General features: G+C 22.1%; 1 protein-coding gene across 1 annotated transcript in view; it reads right to left on the reverse strand.

Annotated features, from left to right (window-relative positions):
* Positions 1–22,733, reverse strand: part of LOC122849667 (protein couch potato-like) — a 37,443-nt gene extending 14,710 nt beyond the window's left edge. Inside the window, exons 1-7 of the mRNA XM_044148442.1 lie at positions 21,279–22,733; positions 9,702–9,779; positions 6,589–6,642; positions 4,904–4,966; positions 3,811–3,952; positions 1,908–2,041; positions 333–538 (exon numbers count right to left, since the gene is read on the reverse strand). Of these exons, the coding sequence (XP_044004377.1) occupies positions 333–538; positions 1,908–2,041; positions 3,811–3,952; positions 4,904–4,966; positions 6,589–6,642; positions 9,702–9,779; positions 21,279–21,341 (740 nt within the window). The 5' untranslated portion in view covers positions 21,342–22,733. The remainder of the gene's footprint in view (positions 1–332; positions 539–1,907; positions 2,042–3,810; positions 3,953–4,903; positions 4,967–6,588; positions 6,643–9,701; positions 9,780–21,278) is intronic.
* Between the last annotated feature and the right edge of the window lie 1,347 nt (positions 22,734–24,080).

The following is a 24,080-nucleotide window of genomic DNA, read 5'->3' on the forward strand; positions in this document are numbered from 1 at the left end:
TTCAATTCGATTTATTTTAAAAATAATATAAAAAAAAAATATTTTTACTAATTTTTTTTTGCACTTTAATCTTTATATTATTGTTGGTAATTAAATATATTTTTTTTAAACATTAAATTGTTGTTAATAATTGAATAGAATATATTTTTCAAGCCTCAAATTATTTTTAAAAATTAAATTGATAATTATTTTTGAGGTTTAATGGCTGTTGATAATTAAAATGTGGAACAATTTAAACTTTGGATTATTGTTGTGTTGTTGTTATTGTTGTTGATGTATTGTTGTTAATAATATTGTGAAATAATAGTAATTGCTTAATTAAGAAAACATACCTGTTGAATATTTCATTGAGCTCATGTTCCGATACAAATTGTCCAAGATTAGCAACAAATAGAGTAGAGCATGGTCCATTGCCGACCATACCTTGTTGGGATGATGATGATCCAACTGGTGATGCCAATTGTGGTGATGGTAAAAAGTGAGGCAGAGATGCATGTATCGATGTTAAACCTGATGGATGTTGCAAAGACATTGGTGCCTGTAATTAATAATTATTTTCATATTATTTTTCATGTAAAAATAAAAATTCAAAATATCGTTTTCGTAAATAGAATTTTGAAAATAAATGAAAACTATGAAAATTAAATTTTTAAATTGAAAATATACTTAATTTTTCAATTTTATTTTTTTAAATTTAATTATTTAATTATTTCTTTGATTTATTATTTTTACAATATTGTCGATGTTTTTCATTTTGTAATATTTAAAAAAAAAAATTTTTCAAATTTAAAAAGCAGATATTTTTCTTGGAATTTTAATTTTTTTTTTCTCATTAAAATTCTTTATTTTATTTAATTTTTAAAAAATAATTGTTGTTATTTTTCATTTAGTAAAATTCAAAAAAATAAACAAAAATTCAAAAAAAAAAAAAAAACATATTTTGCATTAAAATTGAATTTTAAATTGTTTTTACAATAAAATTTGTAATTTTATATCTTTTTTATAAACTTATCATCAAAAAAATTGTTGCTATTTTTCCATTATGGTAAATATTTTAAAAGCCAAATAAATATTTTTCAAAAATTAGTCAAAATTTAATCAGTATTCAAATAAAATGTATTGCCGGTATTACATTCCATTATTTTCCATATATTTTCCTCAAAAACAGGACAAATTAATTTCAAAAAATAATAAAAAACTCCTTAATTAAATTTTAAAACTTTTTGAAAAGACAAAATATAATTTTAATTAAAATTAATTATACAACAAATGAAATATCATTAATATTCTCTCATGGATTCACTTGTCATATTAAAATCAAAAGAAAAAAATTTCCATTATTCACAAATATTTATATAAAAAAATAAAAAATAAAATGAATTTTCTAAAAACATTATCTAACACTAAAATGGATAATTAATTTTCACTTATTTTCCATTGTGTAAATTTAAATCTGATAATTATTTAACATAAAATTCAAATAATAAGCTTGTTATTAAAATATTTTAACAAACACTTGAAAAACTTTGCAACTAAATTGATATTTATGGCGTAATTTAAATTTAAATTTACCATTGATCCATCAACTTTCAAATATGAATTTGTTAATAATTATTGTTATCATATCACAAAGCTTATTACTTCATGGACAAATAACCACACAATTTAAATTATTATTTCAATTGAAATTATATTTTTTAATTGATGTTTTTCATGCAATCGAGTTATTATTTTCATTATTATTTTTTTCCTACAAACGCTAATAATTATTAGCTTGCAATTTAAAATAAAAAATAAATTTATTGCTAGATATTTATAATATTTTTTTTTTTGTTACTAACGTGCATCTGGGCATTGTTTGGCTGCTCTAAACCTTTGTCCGCAGATAGTCAAAGATAAGAACGTACAGGAACCTGTGGATGTAAGGCAGGATGAACAAGTGTTGCATGTTGAAGTGTACCAGGTAATTCACCGCCTGTTGAATAAGCAAGAGGATGATGCCATAATTCAGGTCCACCAGGGAAAAATGGACTTCCTAAGTCTGAAAATTAAATATAAAATTTTTAAAAATTTCATCATTTCCAATTTAATAGAAAATCATTTTTATAAATTTTTTTTTTTTTTCGAAAAATTAAAAATCTAAATTATTAATTTTTTTAATTAAAAATTTATCATTAATTTGCATAAATTTTAGAAATAATTAAGAAAATAAAAATAATTATTTTTTTTATTTTTCATCTTGATTTTTTAAATATTATGTAATGAAAAATAATTTATATTTTGTTTGTTAATTATCTTCTTTAAATTTTATGACTTTTAATATAGTTAAAAATAATAACATGAAAATATTATATAAATAATAATAATAGCTTGTTTGACTAAGTTGATGAATATATTTGTCAAAGTTTGAGTTGAAATTTCAGTGATAACATTGATAACTCAAAGGTCTCATTATCAAGATGACTCACCAAGGATGAAACTATCTTAAAAACTTTTTAACTCACTTTTTAAATAGACAAGATATATATTCCCTCGGTATGCAATTAATTCTTCAACTACGAGACTCGAATTGGTCTTAAACTTGAGAATATAAATTCAACGTAGAAAATAAAACAAAAAAAAATATATATATTTAAAAATAAATAAAATAAAGAGACATGAAATGAAAAAAAATTGACAAAGAGAAAATAAACACTGTATAAAGTTATACATAAAAAATATATATGTTTATAAAACTAGTACAATAGAAAAAGCTTTAAAAAAAAAAAAACCAAAGCAAACTCATTTCTTAAGTTTTCGTTTGAATTTAAACGTTTTTATGTTTATTTATTTTTTATTTTTATCTTGTACTTTTTATTCTGGAATCTTTTTCACTCAGAGAGCAAATATCTTGCATGGATATTGAATTTTAAATTTTTTTTTTCCATTAATCTTTATTGTTTTATAATTATTTATTAATTTTTTAATTTTAATTTCATTTTTATATACTCTATATATTTTAAAAACGAATGGAAATTATGAAAATTAAATTTTTAAATTGAAAATATACTTAGTTATTAAATTTCAATTTTTTTTAATTTTAATTATTTAATTATTTTTTTGATTTATCATTTTTGCAATTGTCATTGTTTTTCGATTTGTAATATTTTTTAAAAAATTTTTAAAAATTCAATTTTCAAATTTAAAAAACAGATATTTTTTTTGGAATTTTAATTTTTTTTTTCTCATTAAAATTCTTTATTTTATTTAATTTTTAAACAATAATTATTGTTATTTTTCATTTAGTAAAATTCAAAAAAATAAACAAAAATTGAATTTTAAATTGTTTTTACAATAAAATTTGTAATTTTATATCTTTTTTATAAACTTATCATCAAAAAAACTGTTGCTATTTTTCAATGGAAAATTTTAAAACCAAATAAATATTCAAAATAGTCAATTTATCAGTAATTCATACAAGTGCTTGTGAGATAAAAGATGTTGGTGATTCAATAAAAAAAAAAATGGATGGATAGAATTAATGTGTAATAGGAAATTTGGAAATAAAGTGATACAAGGTAATGTGATGTACCCTTATTCCACTGTCATTCAATTGTTAATAAATATTATTTTACAATAAAAAAAAAAAAAGGAAATCAACAAACTAAATGATTTTTAAATTTCAAAACAAACTTGTTAATTAAAAAAATATAACTAAATTAAATCAACAAAAAACATTAATTATAATTAATAAATTAATAACTAATTTAATTTTAAAAAATATAAATAATTAAAAAACGGCGAGTGAAAAGAGTGGCGGTGCATACTTACGTCCGGTTAGAGGGTGCATCAGAGCGGGGTGCGAGGTGGCTGCTGCAGCGGCTGGTTGCTTGGGTTTGCTAACCTTTGTGTTACTTTTTGCAAATTCCAAACGTATGGTTTGTGGCATATCAGGATCAAATTTAACCCCCTGCTGGAAATAGATCCCTAAATTAGTAAAAATGGGAAATAGGATTTGTGGTTTTTTTTTTTTTCTTTTTTTTTTTTTCACATTAATTAATTATGCATTTTAATTAATTAATTAACTCATATAACCAATGAAAAAAAAAAACAATAATTAAATCAACAATTTATTATATATATTATATAAAAATAATTAAAATTAATTACTTTTTTTTTTTCTTTTAAATTTAATTAAAATTTTTGATAATGATTTTTTTTTTAAATTTTCAAATTAACAAAATATGTATTCATTTAATTGTATATACAAGAATATTTTAATATTTTTTAATTTGATAAAATTGTCTTTTAATTGAATTTATTTTTTTATAATAATATTGAGAGGGTTTATAGAGAGGGCTGGTTGAGGTGGAATTGGTGAGCAAGGGTTTGACTTTAGGGGTGGATATTTGTGTGAGCCAGATGGCATCAATAGTGGATTATAAAAAAAAAAATATAATATATTATTAAAAATAAAATAAAGGCATATATTTAACTATACATTGCAGTATTGCGTGAGGTCAAGTTGCGTGTTGTGGTTTTTAAGAAGAGAGAAACAGAGAATAAATGAAATATATGAAATACTTGGTGTTGAGTATATACTTGAATAATAATATTAACTAGTTTTATAATATATAACAAACACCACCATCTAAATATAGTTAAATTTGGGCATGGGTCAAGGGTTGTGGGTGGTTTTAAGTGAAACAGGATTATATTGTTTAATTGACTAAATATCACACGGTGCAAATTAAATTTTCATTGTTATATTATTATAAATATTAACTATTATATTTTTATTATTACTTTTTTGTTTAATTGATAATAAAAATTTATTATTTAGTTAATAAAATTATATCTTGTATTTTTTTTAATAATTTTTTTTTGTTAGTAGGTTTTTTTTTTTAAATATATAAATTGTTACCTGTAAATCTTGTTTTGCTGCTTCAGCTCCTGCTCTTGTGTGAAATGTTACAAAACCTACCGGCTGTAAAGAAATAATTTTTTTTTTTAATAAAAATTTAAAGATTGTATTTTTTGTTTTTAATATTTTCGAAAAAATATATTTATATTTGGAAAAGTTTTTGAGATTCGAATTATTTTATTTTCATTTTCAAGTCAAGGACAAGCCATTTAAAGTTGATATAAATTCACAAAATTTACTTGATTTTAATTTTTATGAGCAGGTTTTTAAATATTATCAAAATAAAATTATAAAAAGTTAAAAAATCTTTCTAATATTTTTTTAAAATAAATCACAAAAACACTTCAATTTCAATTTTTTTCCATCCATTTATTGATTTGTATTTAATTTAATATACGAAACTGAAAAATAATTGAAATAGTTTTTAAAACTTCTCTAAAATCGCCCCATTTGAATAAATAACTGGAGAAATTTTCCATCAATTTCTCTGGATAAATTTGGATCTAAAAAAATTTATTCCACGATTTTTTAACTTGAAAAAATATCAAAAAAAACTTGAAAGTATTTCTTCAAGCTTTAAGCTTCAAAAGAAATATTTGAAGATATATTTTTCTACCAGAAAATGATTCTAAAACTCGGAGTTATTTAAAATAATTGACTGGAAAAATATATGCAGTCATTTTACTGAATGAAAATTCATTAAAGTCATATTTTAAATTTAGCCATAATACCAATTTTTAGCTCACAAAGAAATCCTTGAAATTTTTAATGTTTAATTAATTTGAATTGATAATGATAATATGAAGAAAGAATACATTGTGTAGACAATTTGTTGGAAGAATATTTTAGTGTTATCGATTCGTGTCTGACTGTGCCAGGCCGTATCTACTGGCTGTGTCTACTGGCGCTCTAGTTGGTTTATAGCCGGACGAAAATTGCTTAACCCACATTCAAAAAATAAAAAAAATAAAAAATGATCCAAATAAATATTGTAAATGACATTCATGAGTTTATCCTCAATATCGTGTATTGAATATTTTGTGACATCCCTTATTTATAACAGCTGTTTTATCTATTTTTATTTTGAATTGAATTTTCAAAAATTTTTGCACGATCAAAATTTAATTTTTTAAATTAAGTTATTCAACAACTAGGCTGTATATAAAATTTACTTATTAACAAATTATCAAACCTAAACTCTTCAATGCTAAAATGAGCATAAATAAATTGCAAAAATTTTACGGAAAATTTGTAAATAATAAATTTTTTCTAGCTCGAAATTTTAGCGCAACTTTGTAGAAACGTATTTAACTTTAAAATTTGTTACTATAAAAAAACAAAAAAAAAATGTAAAAAAATTTTTATCTATAGAGTAATATTAGAGGGATATTTAAAAATTAATTAATTTTTTTTTTCCTTTAAATATCAAACTGGGAGCAAAAAAAAATGTGAATTTAAAAATAAAAAAAATGTCAACGAGTCTAAAAAAAGTTTTAGCACATCGAATGGAAGATAAATTTTCTTTCCATCTGGACAATTTAATAAAAAACTTTTCAACTAGATATACCGTCACTTGACAACTTCATTATTTGCGATTGCCAATAGTTTTTATTTTGAAAATAAAATAACAAATAAATAAAATCACATTTTCGTTTTTATTTTTTTATTACTTTAAAATTACTTACCGATGCAGTTTTTCCATTTTTACTCGTTACTTTTAGCAGTGAATTTTCATAACCCTGTAAATAGTAATAAAAAATTAATTAATTTGTTGAATAAATAAAAAATTATAATTATTATAAAAAAATTAAATGTAAAATTTTATTTTTCATCAAAATTTTAAAATTTTTTTTTATTAAAATAATAAATAAAATATTTTCATCTTGTGTACTTTTAATTAATTAATTACATACACATTTTTCGAGTAAAACTTTTATAAAATTTTATGAACCAGAGGTTATAATTAAATAAAAAAAAAACCTTAAAATAATTTTTCATATATTTTTTTCAAATTTTATTAACATTTTTTTTTTTGTATTATTTACATTAATATTTTATTTCTCAAACTACCCTGTAGTTGGAACGTTATGACATCGTAATTTTTTAAAAATACAAGACTCGTAAAACGCATGTACAGTAATTGTACGATGCTTGGTAGAAAAATAAAAAAAAGTACACTAAAAAAAAAGCCACAATGTACAATTGTTATGAACTTTAGAACGTACATTGTCTCCAAGTATCCAAGATGATGATGAGCATCAAAGTGTAAAAGGAAATAAATTCCATCATGATTATTCATGTGAGGAACAATCCGGAATTCATGATGAATTTATAAATATATTAAAAATATTAATGAGAATTCACCGTGTAAATTAATCCTAGGATCATCTTGAATTTAGAATTGTTCACTAGTGAGCTTAGATGAGTAATCAGGATGATCTTCAACATGTAGTTCATCATGTCTTTATGACGGAGGAAATTTTTCCGCCGTAGTATAGCGGGGAGAGACCGCAGCACCGTATGGCGCTCGCACAATGTGCCGCGAATATTTAAACGTTGATACATACTGACACAGAATCAAGTTCAAAATGGACTTTACAGTATTTTTTTTAAACTCAAAATCAAGAAGACTAGGTCTTCTTTGATAAATACCGTAAGGTGAACAGAAACACTACGATGTTTTTCCTCCATCAACTTGAACACCCGGAGACATCAATCATGACACGAATCATATAAAAATTTTACGGTGTAAATGAGTATGTATTTTTAAAAAATTACAGCTTCGTGGTATTACAACAAGATGATTTTAAATTAATACAAAAATTAAACATAATAATAAAGAAAATATTTCAAAGAAAAAGATGAATTATTATCAGGAAAATAAAATGTTCAACCAGATGAGGAAATTATATTTATTCCAGGTATCATCTGGACTTTTGTAAAAAAATTATTACGCAATAAAAATTTAAAAATTTTATAACAATTTTATTATGAAATTTAAAAATTATTATAATATTTATTTCTATATTTTAATCTTAATACAAAAATATATTTTGTTTTTTTTTTTTTTTATGAAAAAGAATATTGTTCATGTATTCAATGTGCACATGTGTGTTATCATACATGTGTATTATTAAAATGTACAGGTGAGTATACCATCAGCATAATATCTACCAAAGAAATATATAAAAAAAAAAATATATATTCTGGAAACTGGAAATGTTGTACTTGCTAATGCAAGACATGAGATTCTTGTAGAGCAAAAATAGAGATAAAAATAAATAAATAAATTTTTTTTAAAAAAAAAAAACATACTTTTACATACAAGTTGTGTTAAATATGTTTTGAACGTGCTGGTAACATTTGATAGTCGTTTACTTGACTAGTTAATACGCGATAATCATAAAAATACAAAAATAAATAAAGTAAAAATAAATCAAATGTTAAGTATAATTATAAATAAAATACGAGTTAGATAATCATTAGTATAAATTATATTTTAAATTGTAAAAAATATAAATAATAAATAAACAGTAAATTTAATTAATTTTAAAAGTTTTAAAACGATAAAAAATATTATAAATAGGCAACAAAAATTTGATAAAATATATATTTAATAAAAATTTTTAGCTGATGATAAAATGTTAAACTTATGGTACACAGGTGGTTTAATGTATTGACCAAATTCGTGTACTGTAGCAATTAGAATCAGGGTGTAACACAAAGAGTGATTATCTTTATTTTTTTTTGAATTTTTTTTAGCCGCAATTTTTTGTAACAAACATACATTGATTAATCATTAAAGTCCACTTTGAAATCACATTTCGTGTTGTAAATATTTATTTTTTTTGCATGAAAAAATTTACATGGAAAAAAGAAAAAAATAATTTACATAGAGGTTTATTTTGTTTGTGAAAAAACGCATTGATTTGGGAATAATATATTGAAAAATAAAAAATAAAAATTAACGATTTGTATTATTGAAAAATTAAATGAATTAATTATTCAAATCTGTGATTGATAATTCGGTTAAATTGATTATTGGAAATTTAAAAAATTATCTTTAATTAAAAAAATCATAAAAAAAAAGCATCTTTGGGTTAAAAGGAACGCAGGGAAGTGACAATATTCCGATATCCGATAAAACGACAATATCATTTCTATCAAATTAACTGTGGAAAGAGAAAATAATAATTTCCGATAATAAAGACTAGTCGAAAAAAAAAAAAAAATATGTTTATATTAAAATGTCACAATTGTTTGATTCAAAGTGCATTATAAAATTTGTTATTTTCAAACCACTGCTTTATAACTAACTGTCTTTTGCAAGGTTAAAAAAAAAAGTCAAAAAAAAATTGTGATTATTCAACTAGTCTGTGTTGTATGATTTTTAATTTTATCATAACTTCAAAGATTTTTTTTTTGCCGATTGAATGAAAAGTTTACAGAACGAAAAATAAAAAAAATAAAAAAAAGTGAATTACATTTTATATTTTAGGGCATTTCGACAATTTATAATAGGGGAATTTGAGTGATGATAAAATTGAAGCAGTCTGAGCAAATAACTATACAATTACAATCACTTAATTATTAGTTAATTAATTAATTAATCAACACAGGCAAATAAAACTTATGGAGAAAAAACGCAAATATAAATAACGAAAATTTAAATGTCAATAGACAGATAAAATGAAAAAAAAAATGAATAAAATAATAATATACTAAAAAACAAACAAGTTTTGAAATAAAATAGGATAAAATAATGATAATAATAAAATGTATAAAATATGAAACTCACCTCGTATGCTCTAAAGAGAAGATAAAGTTCTCTTGGTTTTGCGTCCATCGGCAAACCGCTCACGAACAAGGTTCGCACCTGAAACACAAAGGACAAAATAAAATAAAAATACGTTAATATTGTTAATTAAGATAATTAGTTGTGGTTACTGAGTAAATAAATCAAATTAAATTAAAAGATAAGAGACCGACAAAGGAAAAACAACTAAAAATGTTTTGATATATTACAAATTCTAAATTGTATTTTTATAAATGTCGAATATTTCAGTATATAAATTGAACATTTTTTTTAATTCATTAAAATATACATCATTGTATTGAAGGTAAAGAAGCGTAAGTGCAAAAAAAAAAAAAAAAAAAAATCAGTTTAAAAGATCAAAGAAAAAAATATATCTCCAAATTTTTTTGGCAAAATGTTTTTATCGTTTTTTTTTTATCAACGTTGTTTAAACAATTAAAAAAAAAAATTAAATTGAAAAAAGCACAAGTAACTGTAGATAATTAAATAAAGACATATCTCCATGTACTTACGCCTCTTTACCATTAATTTATTTTATATTTAATTGTAAAAAAAGGGCGTACGTCCAATGAAACTTATTAACAAATTTATAAATTCTCTGAGAATATTTCAAAGTATAATAGCCAAGTTATTTGCCAAAATAATTATCAAAAATATATTTTCTAAATTTGAAAATATACATTATTTAAATTCCAACAATGACAATTATTACATTTCTTTATCTTTACTGCGACAATATATCCAAGAATACAATAAAAATTGCTACGATAAAAATGGCTATTAATTTATTTTTGTAGCACAAATGTGCTTCAGTATTTTATATTTTTTCATTTTTAACAAAGCATATTGTAAACTTAAAAAATATATTTTCTTAGTGTTAAATTAATTTAAAAAAAAAAACTAATAATATCCGGATAATTTAACATCAATAAATTTATTTCGTGAGACAATAATAAATTTAAAGGACAATAGATCATGGATGATAGAATATACACTCCCAAATGGTATATATACTCATTTAAGCATAACGTACAATTTCTATTGTTCATGCTTCGATCGATTGCAATATGTCCATTTCTTGTCCAATATGGATTATTCCATCTCGACTTATTATACCAGTCAAGCTCCATATATATACAATGATCCTTGTAATTCATTATTTACAAAATAACAGGGCTTTCGTCTTGCTTGATTATTCTCTCCCTAAACCATTATTCAATAGAAAAAAAAATTTAATTTTACTGTTATATTTTTTTACAAAAGATTCCCAAAACAATCTTCCTTAAACTCTTTAAATATTTTTTCTATGAAACAATCATCTTTGTATTTATCTTTGAGAGAATTTACTTAAAAAAATCTTGTTTTTCTCTGTTAAACAAAGCTCAAAGATTAAAAAAAAATTTCAATGAAACTTTTAAAATAATATTTTTTAAATAGCTACCTATTTAAAATTGTTGATAATTCATTTAGCCAATAAAACAGCATTATTAAATCTCATACAACCTTCACTTTTAATCTAGAAAAAAAAATCATAATAAAAATTGAAAAAAACTAAAAAAAATTGGATAAAACTTTTCACTATTTTTCAATAAAAAAAACAATAATATTAATAATTATAATAATTATTATTACAAATGCATAAAACAACAAATAATTTATTATTATTATTATTTATTATGATGTCATCATTAACTCGCGATCCTTTGTGAAATAAAAAATAAAATAATAATTATATTTATCATTGTGCTTCGAATAAATTTTATTTTTTTTTTTCAATATAACAACCTTGAAAAAAAAATATCAAGTATCATTCTATGATGTAATTTACCTGACAAATTATATTTCAAATAAAAATATTGAAAAATCAATTATAAGTTTGAAAGAAAATAAAATAAAAGTTGTATAAAATTTATAAAAAATAATTACAAATATACATGAAGTTTTATATAAAAGAAAGAAAAATTTAAATTTTTAGATAATCCTGTTGATATATATTTGTGAAACATGTTTGTATTTTAAATCGAATTTCGATAAAAGAATTTTTTTAAAATAACCAACGAGAATGTTATAAAAATAAATAGGTAAAAGAAAAAAAAAAAAAAAAAAAATCTAATGTGCATTGAGGATATGATCGTCAGGGTGAAAATCCAAGAAGCGTGATTCCGGTTGAATGTGTATGTACATGGATGTATGTATAATGTAAGACAATATAAACTACCGGAGCTTAGGCTGGATGAACACCAGCCAACAATATGGATTTGTATTTTGTATACACACGTGTTGTACGACATTATTATCACAAGTTCACCAACAAACGAGACACATACGTGAAGGTTTCATGCTTGACAACAACGAATCAACTTTGTATTATTATTAAAGAAATCTATAACAATATACTCATTGTTAGATATAGATACATTGTTGGTTGAACCGATTTTCACATTATTTTTGGTGTTTTAAATTTTAGGGGTTTTAGGTTTCTAGGTCTTAGGTTTTTTTGTAAATTATAAACTACTTGTATAATTTAAACTTTTCAAGATAATTACAAGTTGAAATTTAGTTTGTCTTTGATCTCTTGGCATGGGTATTTATTTGTTTATTTGTATAAATAAATTTGTAATTTTATATTAGTGTAATATACGAGAATAAAAAAATTCATATTTTTTTTTTTTTTTTAATGATTGAAGAGTTATGAAGAGAGTAATAATAATTAAAATTTAGTGTTAATATTTTTTTTTTTTTTTTTGGTTTATGTATGTATTTTGACGTTAATACTTTTACTCGTGATAATATATATTATCGCATTAAAAGTAAAGAAGCATTAGTACTGAAAAAAAATGTAGTTTTAATTTTTTTTAAGTTTTTTTATTTTATATAGCTAGAAAAATTAAGTGACAAAGGAATTAATGGATTGGCTATGTATAAAGAAGGAAAAATCTTTTTATTATAATTGTTATTTTGATTTTTTTATGTTTGTTCATAGACAAAGACTGACAAAATATATTGTATTATTATTTGACCTTGAATTCTAAAAATGACAAAAAGAAAAAACTATAATTTATTTATTACAAAAAAATAAATATATATTATTAAATTAATTTTATAAATAAATTATTCTACAAAAATAAAATACACATCATTGTATTGAAGGTAAAAAAGCGTAAGTGCAAAAAAAAAAAAAAAATCAATTTAAAAGATCAAAGAAAAAAATATATCTCCAAATTTTTTTGGCAAAATGTTTTTATCGTTTTTTTTTTTCAACGTTGTTTAAACAATTAAAAAAAAAAATTAAATTGAAAAAAGCACAAGTAACTGTAGATAATTAAATAAAGACATATCTCCATGTACTTACGCCTCTTTACCATTAATTTATTTTATATTTAATTGTAAAAAAAGGGCGTAAGTCCAATGAAACTTATTAACAAATTTATAAATTCTCTGAGAATATTTCAAAGTATAATAGCCAAGTTATTTGCCAAAATAATTATCAAAAATATATTTTCTAAATTTAAAAAAATACATTATTTAAATTCCAACAATGACAATTATTACATTTCTTTATCTTTACTGCGACAATACATAAATGTAGGTATATACAATACAGGTTGCAATGCATGCTACGATAAAAATGGCTGTTAATTTATTTCACAAGTATTGCATTTCAAATAAATTATATTACGATCATATTGTACTTTGCTTATAAAAGAAAAAAAAATCAAATCTTTATGTAAGATAATAATGTCTCGTGTATAAATACAAATTTTATAATCAGTTTATTTAATTTTAATGCGGTATATAAATAAGAACACCTTCATAGTCTTTATGACTTTCTCAAGTTTTATATTTAAATACCAAAATCCTCCTTCAAAATTACATAGAGCTACTTTTCAAAACTATTTATCCACACATGCATTAAATAAAAATCAAAAATATAATTTTACTTTCATATAATAATCCGCATAAAATTTAAAGCTCCAAGCAAAATTTTATATTTTTTAAAAAATCCATTAACCTGATAATCAAAAGTAAAAAAAAAGATTACTATTTTTTTATTTCATAAATAATTTAAAGGAAGAATTAATTTAAAAATTAAAATTTATATTCAAAGCATAGTGTGTGTTTGACTTAACAAACCAAACGGATGCATGGATGGCCGATTATGGTATATGTAAACGATTTGCAACAATAATTTTTCTACTTTTCCATGTGCAAATAAAAATAATAAAAAACAAAAAAAAACAAATTCAATGTCTATGTTAAAATTCAACAGCACATTACAAAAAAAAAATTCAATTTTTTTATCCTTTTTCACATGTATAAAATATACGAAACTAATTATATAAAAAACTTTTTATAATAGAAATTATTTATAATTCGTTTCTCTTACTAAATATTGTTAGAAAAAAAAAAGAAAATTATTATAAAAAATGTATATATATATATATTTTTAAAATAATAATTTTGTTGGTTTTAAATTTCTCTTTTGAAATTTAATTTATATAAATATAATTGCGGATTAAAACCGCGAGAATATATTTCGAAATATTGTAATTTAATAAATGTTACGATGAATTTATTTGAGTATATATAAAGTTTATAAAATGGTTATTCAAATATTTGAAATACATATTAATTTATAAATCTGTGTATTTAATTTTTGCTTAAAACTAAAATTCAAATGTTTATATATATTAAGTTGTTATACATTGAGTTGACTATTGAAATAGATATGAATTTCGAATTGTTATTATTTGTTTGTTAACAAATTTGTATTGAATATAATATGAAAAGTTTGTTGTTGAATAAAGTTGATGGTCACTTTTAAAAGTAAAATACAATATAATTTGAAATAATATTATATACGAAAATTAAACTCTGCAATTTCAAATGTGAATTGTAACATATGGTTTAGCTACATAGAACACTGCATCATCACGATTGCACGACGTACATTACAATTGCTTTGACCTCGCTTGGTGGATATTTTTTTTATTGTTATTATTGATACCACGTTAGTTCTATACACATATACTCTATACATTTCAACTGCAAAAATATATATAATTTTACAACACTGCACACTTGTGCAATAAATTAACAGCCATTTTTATCGTAGCATGCATTGCAACCTGTATTGTATATACCTACATTTATGTATTGTCGCAGTAAAGATAAAGAAATGTAATAATTGTCATTGTTGGAATTTAAATAATGTATTTTTTTAAATTTAGAAAATATATTTTTGATAATTATTTTGGCAAATAACTTGGCTATTATACTTTGAAATATTCTCAGAGAATTTATAAATTTGTTAATAAGTTTCATTGGACTTACGCCCTTTTTTTACAATTAAATATAAAATAAATTAATGGTAAAGAGGCGTAAGTCCATGGAGATATGTCTTTATTTAATTATCTACAGTTACTTGTGCTTTTTTCAATTTAATTTTTTTTTTTAATTGTTTAAACAACGTTGGAAAAAAAAAAACGGTAAAAACATTTTGCCAAAAAAATTTGGAGATATATTTTTTTCTTTGATCTTTTAAACTGATTTTTTTTTTTTTTCTTTTGCACTTACGCTTCTTTACCTTCAATACAATGATGTGTATTTTATTTTTGTAGAATAATTTATTTATAAAATTAATTTAATAATATATATTTATTTTTTTTAAATATATTATTACTAATTTTTGATAAACTATATATTTTAAATAGCATACTCAAATTTAATTAATTAAAAAAATTAATGTTCAATTTAAATACTATAAAATATTCGACAGACAGTCTTTGTCTATAAACCAACACAAAAAAAAAAAAAAAATCAAAATAATAATTATAATAAAAAGATTTTTCCTTCTTTTCACATAGGCAATTCCATTAATCTCTCGTAAATGATTGAAGAGTGTATACATAGTTGAAAACTAAAGTGAATTTTTTTTTCCTTCTTCTACTCCATTTTCTTAACTTTTACATTCAAGCCATGTTTTTTTTTTTCCTTCTACTCAATGGATGTAGAGTTTTATACTGGTCAAATCTTTTTGAATTTTCCAAGCAATTTTACTTTCATCAAAAATAAATACAAAAAAAAATTCAAACCTATAAATATTATATAAATAAAAAAAAGCCTTTAAAGCTTAAATAAAATTATCATTAACATTATAATATAAACAATTCAAGTTAGTCATATAAATAATAAAATCTATAGAAAAAAAAAATGGATTATAGACAGACAGCGGCGACAGTAAGTCTGGAATAGTCTCATCAGGTACATGAACAAAACTATATACAGGTACCTGAATAAAAAAATATATACACAAGTGTATGTGTGTGTGATATCAGGTTGTTATATAGTGACCATGTATAGCTAGATGTCTATACGTATAGAGGTTTTGTGGCCTCGCAACGTCGATCACTTATTCATGCGACGAGAAATGATTCCGGCCTGCAGTAACTACCCCACCTCCTTCTCTTTGTACCACCCAACCCACCACCCAATTTAACTTTAACATATACACACGTACACATAGCTATATTATATTCAACCATGTGTAAAATAAAACAGCTTCATGCCTTCATCTAACTAAAGATTTTTCAAAAAGAAAAAAAAACCATTTTCTTTTTTTTTCACCTGAATATTTTCTTGTATAATAATTTTCAATTGAAAATTTCAAAAACACAAACAATATTTTTGTGTTATTTAAATTTTAAAATTCATAAAAATATAATTATTTTATTTTTTTACGGAGGTGGGATAGACGCGAAGCGTCCTACCATAGTATTTTTTTTTTTTGTTTTTTTTTTTTCCAATTGAAGATGAAATAGTATTGATAAAAAAAAAAAACACGTATGCATTTGTATAAAATTGCGTGATAATAACAGATAAAAAATAAATTGATAAAAAAAAATGTTATAAAAAATTGTAGCAAGTGAAATTTCATGTTAAAATTTTTAGATATATATCAGATTATATAATTTTTTTTTTCCACTGAATCTAGGAGAATAAAAAATATTAAAATTATATATATGCGAGCTTTGAATCAATCAATATTCAGGATGTGAATTTATTTGCGAACATCACGAACAAATTGTCTATATATAAAATGACGTTTTTCAATAGTCAAAATGGTATTGTTGCATGAAAATAATAATTTGAAAATATATATAAAACACAGTTATAGTCTACGACCTCATAAAATTTTTCAATACATATAAAATTGTCAAATATATATTTAAAAATAATCGTTGAACTCGAATAGCTACATGCAATATTAATGTTGCAATATTTTCTATTAATAAATTTTATAATTAAAATTAAATAAAAAAACTGGTCAATGATAATTGTGTTATTTAAAAAAATAAAATACTTGTAATGATTAAATTTAAAAAAAAATTACAAATTGAAATGAAGAAAGAAGAAGATGAGGAAGAGGAAGAAGACAAAGATGATGATGATGATGATGGTGATGAAAGAGATAAGAGCAAGTAACGATTGAGAAATACTTTGGCAGTGTATATAATGTGGTAGGTCAGGGATTGTCTGTAGTCAGAAAAGTCAGAGACTGTGCTCCATTCATAAGTGGAACTCAGACATGAAACTATTTTTATATAAAAAAATACATATTGCCATAAAAATATACAAACACATAAAAGTTGAGCTTTTTATTATTGTAATTAATAAATATTTAAACCTATACATAAAATTTTTTGTAATATATATTTTTTTGTTTTTATTTATTAATTTTTATTCATTAATTTTCATGTATTATTTACAAAATAAATATATAATTTTTAATATATTTTTTTGTTAAAAATAAATTATATATATTTTTACTTTGTTAATTACAAGTTAATTATTTTTTTTTTTAAATATTTAGTTTGTAGAAAATTATAAAATTTGCAAATATAATTTTTTGTATATTTTAATATATATTAATGTTATTGTTGGTGTTCTTTTTAAAAAATATACATTTATGGCTTGATGATTATTCAAAAGTACACCTGGTTGGAAAATGAAAAAAAAAAAAAAAAAAATGATTATAATTTTATCACATGAGGGACAATTTAAGTAAATGTTCCTCTTGGCTGATTAACCGTTATACAACATCCGTTTTAACAACAACATCAAATGCCCACAGAGATAAATAAATTTTTTAAAATTGTTAGAATAATATTACTGTTGTTTTTATTTTCCATACCACAATATTGTTTTTTAATTATAATTTTTTTTCTTCTTAAACTGTACACGCAATACTTAACTGAACGTTATTATTTTCCTTTTTTTTTATAAATAAAATGAATCCACTTGTTAATAATTAAACCTTTGATAATAAAAAAATAAAAATAATAATATTTTAAATAAATTGTTAATTATTATCTCAACAAAGCTTTAGAAATTTTTATTTCTACAAAAGTAAAAATGAAAATCTATCTGTCGTAATATCAAAAGAGATGATTTTTTTTTTATTTTCAATATTTCAGTCAGTCGTTTGTTGCTCAAAACTTTTATTCCAAGTCAATTGACAAATCGATTTATATTTGATGCTTTGAAATTGATGGTTTATCTATAATTTTAGTTTATAGTTATGTCAGCATGTACAGACAAATCCAATAACGTAACACAGTCTATGAAGAATGACTCAAATACTCGACAAAAATGGATTTTAAAAACAAAAAAAAAAGCTCAAAAATACATCTGACGTAGTCTTTGCTATTTTCATCATTTAATCCACATAAATCTCTATGAAATTTTACATTAATAAATACACAATGAAAACAGATAAAAAGATAAACAAATAAACCAAAAAAAATTACTAAAACAATCAATTAATTAACATGATAATTAATTTACCAACAAGCAAATAAAACAACATTAATATAATTTTTTTTTTCTCTTTAAATCGCTTTTTAAATTATTTCTACTATCTTTATTATAAAACTAGAATATTGCATGTCTAAAAACCTTGCTAAATATTTTTAAAAAAATATAATTTTATAAAAAAAAATTAATTCATTAATTGATAAAAAAAAATTACTAAAGCCTGATTTTTTTTTTATAATAAAACTAAAATTGCATGTTTAAAAATTCTCATGAATATTTATATAAATAAATAATTAATTAAATAAAAAAAATCGACAGTAAAAATTAGAAAAAAAAAGCTCTACAAGTTATTGGAAAAATATAGAATATTGCATGTTTAAAAATATTGCTAAATATTTTAAATAAAAAAAATGAATTATATAGTTTGAGTTTATGTTTAAACAACTAAACTACTGTAGAGATAAATAATTATCAAGTGTTGATAAGAGGATTATCATAGAACTGTAGAATACACTGTAAAATACACACAAATATTTTTAAAAAAAAGCATTAAAAAATAATCTATATATTCATGAGAAAATCGGATTTAACATGTGTGAGCTTTAAAGACTAATGAATATCATCCAGCTGAAAAATAATATTATTCGCTAATACATATAATAAAATATTCATCAAAATTAAATATAGATAAGCTTTTATATATGTATGAAATTATTATCAATATTTTCCAAGTAAAAAATAGAAAAAATATTAAAATAAAGTTTTCAAACAAAAGACAAGTTAATTTAAAATTTATAAAAAAAAAATTATATATTTTTCTGATATTCCTCAGTATTTCCCTATTATTAACTTACTGTCAACTTTTTTTTTTATCATAATTTTTTTTTCTTTTTATTGGTCTTTTTCCTCTGTCTATCTTTTTTCAAAAGAAGCAAAAAGTTTTAGCTATCGATCCGAGAGACTCGTGCCAACGTCGTTGAAAGAATAACGAAACTACGTATATTCATTGAAATGAAATAAATAATAATATTAATAATAAAAAAAAAAACCACAATAAAAAGTGGATAAATATATTTAACTTGTAATATTTATCCAAAAAGTTTTCTATAAATTAATAATTCAAAAAATAAATAAAAACTTTGCAAACTTTTTATTATTATTTTTTATTTTTTTTATATAAATAAATATGAAATATCATTAAAACAATGAGCAAAATTTATATTGTTGTTATGTTTTTGTTGTCAAGTTGACTATTGAATTAACCAAATTATTTAAATGCAACATATGATGGTTTATTTTGAGTTAATAGCACTCAAAACTCAATTGAGCTTTTTTTTTGTTTTTTTAACAAGTGTTACTATTAAATAATAATAACAATAATAATTATAATAATAATAATTAATGTCCAATAAAGTTAAAAGCAGGACTTGATTTTGTTATTTTTATTATTTTTCTATTTTTTTTTTTATCGATTTACGAGCTTTTTTTTGTATTTTTTTTCTGAATCTTGTCTTAGTTTTTTGTTAAAAGAAACTTTGATTATTTATTTTGTTTTAAGGCATGAGTTTTGGAGAAAGAAAAGTTGGTTTTTGATGAAAGATTTTATAAATCACACAGATTACTTGTCCATTTTTCCATTTTTAAATGAAAAACAAAAAAGAAATAAATAATTTTCTTAATTTTTTCATTTTAATTATCATAATTAAAAATATTTTTATATAAATTTGTCATTTGGTTACATAAATACAGACAATATACTATATTTTAGCAAAAAAAAAATTAAAAAATTTGATTATAATATTTATAAAACGTCCAAGTTAATTTAAACAAAGAAAAAATTTAATTATTTACGTCTTTTCTTTATAAAAAAAAAAGGAAAAAAAATATATGTATTATTTATTTATTTTTAACCAATGAAAAGAGGGTATATTCATATCTTTTTTTTTCTTTAATTCACCCTCTTTTCGTTGGTCGTCGTCGAGGAGTATATCGTGGAAAAAAATCAATAACGAAAAAGCATGGCAGGCAAACTGTGTGGCGCACTCATACACTCAGGTGTTGATGACGAAAAAAAAAAAATAAGACAGAATTAATTTAAAATAATTCAAAAAACATGAAATATCATTTATCTAAATAATCCATCAACTTATTTATCCATCATTTATATTTATAACAATTTAAAAACAAAAATTAAAAAAATATCATTCAAATATTCCCGCGTATTTAAAAAAATTTACCGCGCATGTTTGTAGGTATAAATAAAATGTAATATAATATCCGTTGATTTTAGTGGCTTGCTATTTAATAGCAGTCCATTCCACCCCCATATTTTTCCACGAAAAAAAAAAAACAAATAACCAGCAAAATAAACCCCTACAAAAGCAGCTTTTCTCTTGTTCCAAAAGAGATGCGTGTTTAATTTTTGTAATTATTAATACGCATGCGCGAGCTTTCGACGAATGCGTCAGCCAATAACGAAGGACTTTAATGCGTATTTAAATACATATACATACACACAAAGGCAAAAAATAAATAGGACCAGCGCCAAAGGGAAACAGCCAAATTTTAGTCAGACAAATTTGAGCTTTTACAAAAAAACAATCTTCACAATTGTATATCTATGTAAATAGGATATAAATTTATACAATTAATTGTTTTTTTATTGAATAGCCAAAAGATAAATGTATTTTTTTTTATTTTTTTTTTTTGTAAAATTAATTTTTTTTATGATGATTTTCTTACCTCATCCTCGCCATTTGTGACGGTATTGACCGAGTCCATACTCTGTGATAATGGTGCGTCCATAATGCAGGATGGAATATCGTTTGATGAGCCGGGATTACCGGTTGTTGATGCAATACGAGCGGGTGGCGGGGATGAGTCCACCGTTTCCCGTCTCGGGCGTTTTAGGGCGGGCGGCGTTATGATTGAACCGGCGAAGACGACAGGCGCCTCCAGGACTGTATTCCCACCAAATAAACGTATCCACGAAATTTTTAAAATTTTATACAAATAATAATTCACAAAATTTTAATATTAATATTCAAAAAATAAATAAATAAAAACAAACAATAAATAAATTAAAATAAAAAAAAAAAAAATTAAAACTTTTTTATTTTTTTATATTATTATTGCTAATTGTTTATTTATTTTTATTTTTTTTGCTCCTCCTCGTTGCCACTATTTTTGTATTCACTTGATTATTCACTGTTTAATTTTTCATTAAAAAAAAATTGTTCTTTTTACAGGTGTAAATATATATAAATAAATGAAAAATAAAATTTTAGTATTTGCACCAAGATGTATATAAAAAAATTGTATCAACAGCAGTAGTAACTTTATACAGTTATTATTTTATAGCACAAGAGCACCTGTCGTTTTGTTCTTTATAGTGTGTACTTGTGAAGGCAACTGCCAAGTCAAGCAGGTGTTTTTCTTCCCAACAGCACGCTTCTATTTTCAATGCAATCGATAGATGTATATATACCACACATGTATATAATCAATTTTTTTTTTTTTTCATATATTACATGTGTATATATAAAATTGTCGTGGCAAGAAATAAGGACGGATACTATATATAAAATAATCAACAAACAAAGTTAAAGTAACTATTTAATTTTTACTCAAAATTGTTGAATTTTTTTTCGTTTTATTTCAACTCAATAATCAAGCAGCTGTAATTTTTTTATACCACAATAATATCAATTTTTTGATGATGAAGAAAAAAAGAAAAAAAAAAAAAAAAACAACGAGGAGGAGCTTTATTGAAACAGCTGTATAGACGTTAAAATATTGTGTAATAAAAAAATTTTTTTTTTTCAAGTTATTTAAACCAATCACAATAATTCAATTAAATTCACGTGATAATTATATTTTAATGAAAAAATAATCACTCACAATTTAAAACACAAATCACAATTTGAAAAAAAAAAAAAAAACATTTATTAATTATCATATGTTCATGACAATAGCTTGATAAATAATTTTAAAAAATTTTTTTATCAATAAAGTCATATATATTTTTTTTAGTTAATTTTATTTTTCATTTAAGTATATATTATCAATGAGCTTTTGTATATATATATTATAAAAATTAATAAATAATAGTAAAAATTAACACTGATCAAATAAAATAATAATAATAAATTTTTACGTAAGCACTGCGACGCGATTGGTACGCAGGTTGCCGATAGACTGACGTGAGAATTTGAGGAGATAAAATAAAATTGGTAAAGTGACGGTTCAACACATGTACATATATTTTATATAGAAAAAAGAAATAAAAAAAAAAAATTTTATATACACAGAGTTGGATGGGTGGTTGTTGGAAAGAAGAGAAAAAATATAAATTAAATAAGAAAAATAATAAGAAGAAAAAAGACAGAAAATAAAGAGGAGAAAAATAGTGGGGTTGTCCTTTTCTGATCCTCCTCGCTGTATTTCCTACTCCACCTAGTTTTCCTCCTCTTTTTAAACTACCACCATTATAATTTTCTATAACACACATATACAAAACCCATGGCCTCTCTCACGGGGCCGTATTCATCTAAGTACAAATGCGCGTGCGCTTATGTACAGGTCATACACGAGAGAGGAATAAAAATAAAGAGAGGGAAGGAGAGAGAGTACCTAGAGCATAGCAGCACAACATACATATACAATGCAGAATATGCCTTTTGGTCATGACTAAAAGAGGGGCAAACAGCCAAGTGGGTTGATGATGAATATAAAAAGGGGATGGGGTGTATTGATGCGGTATATATGTATTGCAGATATAGAGGGTTAATGTATAGACACATTGCTTACACGCATCAACATAGGGTGGGGTCAGATAATTTTAAATATAATATATAAATTATTATATGAGAATGTTATTCATCCTTGTTGTTTATTTTTTTTTTTAGATTGAAAATAGTAATTAATTGATTTTTGAAATATAAATTATTTTCATCATTTTTGGGATTATTTTTTTTAATAAATTTGATTTCTTTTTGCATTAAAAATTGTTGTTGAGTAATTTCATTTAATTAATTGATGTTTTTGTATTTTTTTGCAGGATAACGTTGAATGATAAATTTTATGTTTAAATTATCAATATGAATTATTAAAAAGCAAAATTATTTTACTCATTTTTTTATCATCTTTGTGTAATTTTTTTGAAATAAATTTGATATTTTTTTATATTAAAAATAGTAATTGAATGATTGTATTTAATTGATTGATAATTTTATATTTTTTTGGAATTTTTAATGAATTCTTTTTCGTTTGAAATATCAATATGATATGAATTTTTAAAAAGCAAAATTATTTTGGCCATTGGTTATTATTCTTGTGTAATTTTTTAAAATGAATTTGATAATTTTTTATATTAAAAATAGTAATTAAATAATTTCATTTAGTTAATTGATGTTTTTGTATTTTTTTTTTTGAAATTTTAACGCTAAATGAATTATTTTATGTTTAAATTATCAATATGATATGAATATTACTAAAAAGCAAAATTATTTTACTCATTTTTTTATCATTGTGTATTTTTTTTTT

This window comes from Aphidius gifuensis, linkage group LG2 (assembly GCF_014905175.1).
Source record: "Aphidius gifuensis isolate YNYX2018 linkage group LG2, ASM1490517v1, whole genome shotgun sequence".
Classification (NCBI taxonomy): Eukaryota; Metazoa; Arthropoda; class Insecta; order Hymenoptera; family Braconidae; genus Aphidius; species Aphidius gifuensis.